This window comes from Octopus sinensis, linkage group LG12 (genome assembly GCF_006345805.1).
Source record: "Octopus sinensis linkage group LG12, ASM634580v1, whole genome shotgun sequence".
Taxonomy (NCBI): domain Eukaryota; kingdom Metazoa; phylum Mollusca; class Cephalopoda; order Octopoda; family Octopodidae; genus Octopus; species Octopus sinensis.
In genome coordinates this window covers 4,857,934-4,862,933 of record NC_043008.1, presented here as the reverse complement: position 1 = coordinate 4,862,933, position 5,000 = coordinate 4,857,934, and the positions used below count along the sequence as shown (strand labels likewise).

Sequence of the window (5,000 nt, the reverse complement as noted above, 5' to 3'; positions counted from 1 at the left end):
TATAACAGAAACAACTAAAATAATAACCAGTTTCAAATGAGAAATATCACAAGAGTGCGAGTGTGTGTGTGTGTGTGTGTGTGTATGTATGTAGGCGAGTGTGTCTGTCTGTTTGCATGTGTAGATATAAATATTGAGAGTTGTTAGGTAGATAGAGAGCTATGTGGATAAGTGGATAGATGGATAGACAGACATATAGACATACATTGATATTTATGTGTTGGTGGTCAGTCATTTGCATTTAACCAAAAGTTAAGAAAAAAACTATAAACAGGAAGTAGGAGTAGGAGTACAAGGAGGAGGAGAAGGAGAAACCCACTGGTCGTATGCTATCATCTGAATAAATTTCACATATGTACAAACACCTGTATGTGCACACACACACACACACACACACACACTCATGCATACCACCACTCAGACGTACACTCACGCATATGTACACCCATGCACTTGCAGATTTAACTAACTATAACCATACATACAGATATAAACACACATTACCAGACACCAACAGACCCTGTTGGTTCTTGTGAGTTGGATTTTTTTTACCTTTTTTTTTGGTAATTTTTTTTTGTTAATTTTTTTTTCTCCAAATAAGTTGTTTTCAAAAAATTCTTTTTTTAATTTTTTTTTCTTTTGAAAATAGTCCTGCTGAATAACAAGAAGAAAAAAGATATTGGCCACCATTATGGGGAAATATGTAGCAGAGTTATCTAAACAAAAAATTCATATTTCTGAATTCTGCTACTGTATCTCAATCTGTGATTCCATCAGTCGTGAAAACAGATGAAGTAATATTTATAGGATGTTACTGGTTTCTCTCATTTGATCAATTCTTCTTCAGTTTTCGTGATTTCAAAAATCTTTTTCTCTCTCTCTTACCAGTTGTTTCCTTTTATTTTATTTTTTTTTTACAAAACATTCTCATTCATTTTGTTTTTTTCATTGGGGTTTCAATTCCTTCTTGATCTTCATTTCAACTAAACTCCTGCCCAAAAGAATCTGTTGTTTCTTATTCCATTGACTACAATCTTTCTGTCGAAATGCTTGTCATTTCAGCATCTGAAGATCATTTATTTCTCATCACTGATGTTCAATGATGCTTTATTCTCTGCTTATAATCATTGTGAAGAATCCATGATGCATTGGTTTGTTAGTTATTAACCTTTTTTCCCAAGAATGTTAATAAATAGTTAATTTCTAGTGTTTATAATTAGAATTTAATTCTTTTTATATTTAGTAACAAAAAAAAAAAAAAAAAAAAAACTGAGGAAATGAAATTTGCTGAATCCCTTTCATCATTTCAGTTCTTATTCTTCCTGATATTCATATTTGCAGATCGCCTGATATGTCAGTCTGATTCTGTCTTCAATTCTTCTAGTCTGAAAGTTAAATATTTTCAAAAACTAGTCAATGTACTTAGTTATGGTTCTAAAAATGTGACACCATTTTGATATAATAATGACATAAATCCAAACACTATCCACCATTTCCTGGAGATGGTCGTAGATCTTTCTGAACTTGAAGTTTTCTGATGGTTTTTTTCATTTCGTGGTCCTGAAAAAATATTAAAAAGAAAAAAAATGATTATAATTTCTCCAATTATTACACCCCATGTTCAGAGATGAAACATTTAAAAAAAACATATCTACATTGCATTTCAATCGTTTGATCTCCAATCATTATCAGGTGCCATATTCATTGATATGTACAGTTTTACCAAACAGGCTTCAAACTAGAAACCTTTATTTCTAAACTAAGTGTAGTAGTAGTCATCTATACTCAACCATTTACACATGATGATGATGATGATGATGATGCTGCTTATTAATCTAGTTTTCTCTCTAGTCTGGTGCTGCTGGGGACATATCTAGTAATGAGACAACTGATGACAATTGGGATGCAAACCTATAAAAATGTAATTTGGATTTAAGTATTGACTTGTGGCTGGGCACCCTGTCGGTTACGAAGACAAACATTCCAGTTGATTCGATCAAGGGTGACAGTCTGCTCATGAAATTAAGGCACAAGTGACTGAGCACTCCACAGACATGTTTAACCTAAAGAGCCTTATGATTGTGAACCAAAAACACTGACCGCCAAGCCTTGCACCTCCCCATTTCGTTTGTATCGAAGGCACAAAGTGTCAGATTTTGGTGTGGAGTACAATTGATAAATACTGATAGGAGTTTGTAACTGCTGTTTTATTTGCTTGATCTTGATAGTGTTTAAACTCATAATGTAAAGGACTGTAAATAGAGAAATGCCGGGTATTTTGTCCAACACTCGAACATCACAAGACAGGCATTAATATAGAATGTAAATATTGGAAAAAAATTTCATCTCCAAAGATGAAGTTAATCTGAAAAATGATAATCTTATTAACAGTTACAACTCATTTAAAGATTTAAGAGAGAAACATGCTCAGTGTTTGTAATATAAACACACAAAGACAATATTAACATGTTCATAAGATTAACAACAATGTAATTTTCCAGACAGAATCTTTTGAAGATTAATTGAATTTAATTTTATTTATTTTTGTAGATTCAAAGATTGCAAAATATAAAGGAGATGTTGTTTTTTATAATGATGCATTAAATGGAACTTTGATGAATTTATATTTAAACAAAGTTTGATATCGAAATGTTTCAAAAGCTGTAATAAAAAAAACTGCTCTGCAAAGACAATATTAGCTCTTGTGCCTTTTTGATTAAAATTTGAAAACAAAAATTAACTTGAGCTGAAAAAAATGTTGAAAAACAGAGAGAGAGAGAGAGAGAGAGAGAGAGAGAGAGAGAGAGAGAGAGAGAGGAGCACAAAATATAAATATGTTTATAATGCAATTTAGTAATGTATAAGTAGAACACATTAAAAAATGTTGATAAACTTTGTAATTATATTTTCTTTTCAATGAATAAACAAAAATGCCTCTATGCAGTCTGTTAGAAATAGCAGCCAAATCATTCTCAAAGCACATAGTAACACCTTAAATAAAATAGGATAAACTTGACAATGTACATCGATGTAGATGTACAAAAAGAAAGGATGGTCATGGCTAGAATGTCTCTGTTCATAGATCCGCTTGATTACAGCTGACATAGGATTAAGCAACAACAACTAAAGCAAAAAGGGTCTTTCTATTTTCTATTAATCAAGAAATAGCTTTTGACCAATTCCATATAAATGAGAAATTGTCGGACATTTAAGTGAGAAACATGTTTAGAAACATTGAAAGATTAGCTTTTTGTTTGGGATTTGGTCTGTGAGAAACCCTCAGAATGTGTTGGACATGTTTTAGTTCATCTTTGCTTATTTTTGAATTTATGTTTGAGATGGATTACACTTTGGCTGGTGGTGGTCTTCTGACTCAGGTTATCACTCTATAAACAATATTGGGTGCAGTGGTTGTGCGATTAAGAAGATTGCCTCCCAACTACATAGCTTCAGGTTCAATCCCATTGCATGGGACTTTGGGCAAGTATCTTCTACTATAGCCCCAGGTCAACCAAAACCTTGTAAGTGGATTTAATAGAAACTGAAAGAAGAATGTGTACACACGAGTGTGTGTGTGTGTCACTCTGTCTTCCCATCGCATGATAGTTGTAACTGAGTGTCACCATCATAGAGGCAGTGTCATTCATTTCCAATATTCTGTGAAGACATATCTATGGGGGGAAATATTGTTGGCAAGAGGAAGGAGGAGATCTGGCTGAAAGAAAGTACAATGCTCATATCTTAAAAAAAAAAATGTTTACTGGAATTAAAATAGGAACAAGGCAGTGTGTTATCAGGGAACAGAAACGTAACTGATGATGGGATGAGATCCTCTGTAATCTCATTGAAAGTCCTTACAATTTTTTAAATGTCCCTGAAATAAGTCACATTTTGGATGGAATACTAAAAGAAAATATGACTAATGAGCCTTTGCACAACATTAGCAAATGTTTCTTTTTAATTATTATTTTTATTTTGGTGGGGAGCAAAGTATGAGAAATGGGTGTTTGTAAAATTCCATTCTTTGAAAAGGAGTTCTAAGTTGCAAAAGTCTGAGATCCACTGGCTTAGGTAGTGTTCTTGTCACTGGGATATAATTTTAATTAATTAGAATATCAGTGATTTATTTTATCGAATATGCTAGCAGTCCCATCATTACTTGTTTCTAGACTTCCCAAATATTCCGAGTTGCTCTGAAATTTGAGATTTTAGTGCTGAGTTGCTCACTGCACAAAAAGGCCACAGTATGGCCATGCGCCTGAGAGACCAGCAGTTTCTATCTTGTCATCAGCACTGGGCTGTGTCCTTTGACAAGACAACTTACAAAGGACTTACAGTCCATTCAGATGGCATTTGGTGTCACTGTTAGAAACAAAAAATACTGTAAAAACACAGAATGAGTTGATAAATGATTGTGTGCATGGTGAACAGCAAGATTCAGTCATAATCTTCTCTGGCAGATTCAAACACAAATATGCTGACAACCTATTCGGATTCTCACCGTTTACCAGGAACACAATCATTTGTAACCAGTTTGTTGATATTAGCAAGCCTCAGCAAATAATTGTTTTGCTGAATTCCTAAACAAAAGCCAGAGATGCTTGTTAGATTCATTAGTCTGGTGGTAGTTTGAGATGAACAGACACAACAAGGCCAAGACACTGTCTCAAAGTCTCCCAATCCTAATGAATTGAGTATATTATGAATGAAGGAGTCGTCGGTTTGCAATACAGAGTTTAATTCTGTCTATGAGAAGAAAAAAAATAACTGTAACAGATTTGAGCCCTAAATAGGAAATTTTTATGCCATCCACTTAATACCACCTTAGCACATAAGTAACGTCTTGTATTAATCAAAAGCTTTGTCAAATTCAAATGGCAGGAAAATTGTGTGAATATTTCTGTTAAAATAGATGAGAATATCTCTTAAGCTATTTTTATAAGTAATAATAATGGAATTATTGTGTATAGTGCTCAGGTGCACTACAACTCATCAAAGGT

General features: G+C 33.3%; 1 protein-coding gene across 1 annotated transcript in view; it reads right to left on the bottom strand.

The window, feature by feature from the left end:
• LOC115217806 overlaps positions 1-5,000 on the bottom strand; it is a 549,517-nt gene that overhangs the window by 158 nt on the left and 544,359 nt on the right. Inside the window, exon 11 of the mRNA XM_029787489.2 lies at positions 1-1,560. This exon is cut by the window's left edge and continues 158 nt beyond it. Coding sequence (XP_029643349.2) covers positions 1,427-1,560 — 134 coding nt within the window. The 3' untranslated portion in view covers positions 1-1,426. The remainder of the gene's footprint in view (positions 1,561-5,000) is intronic.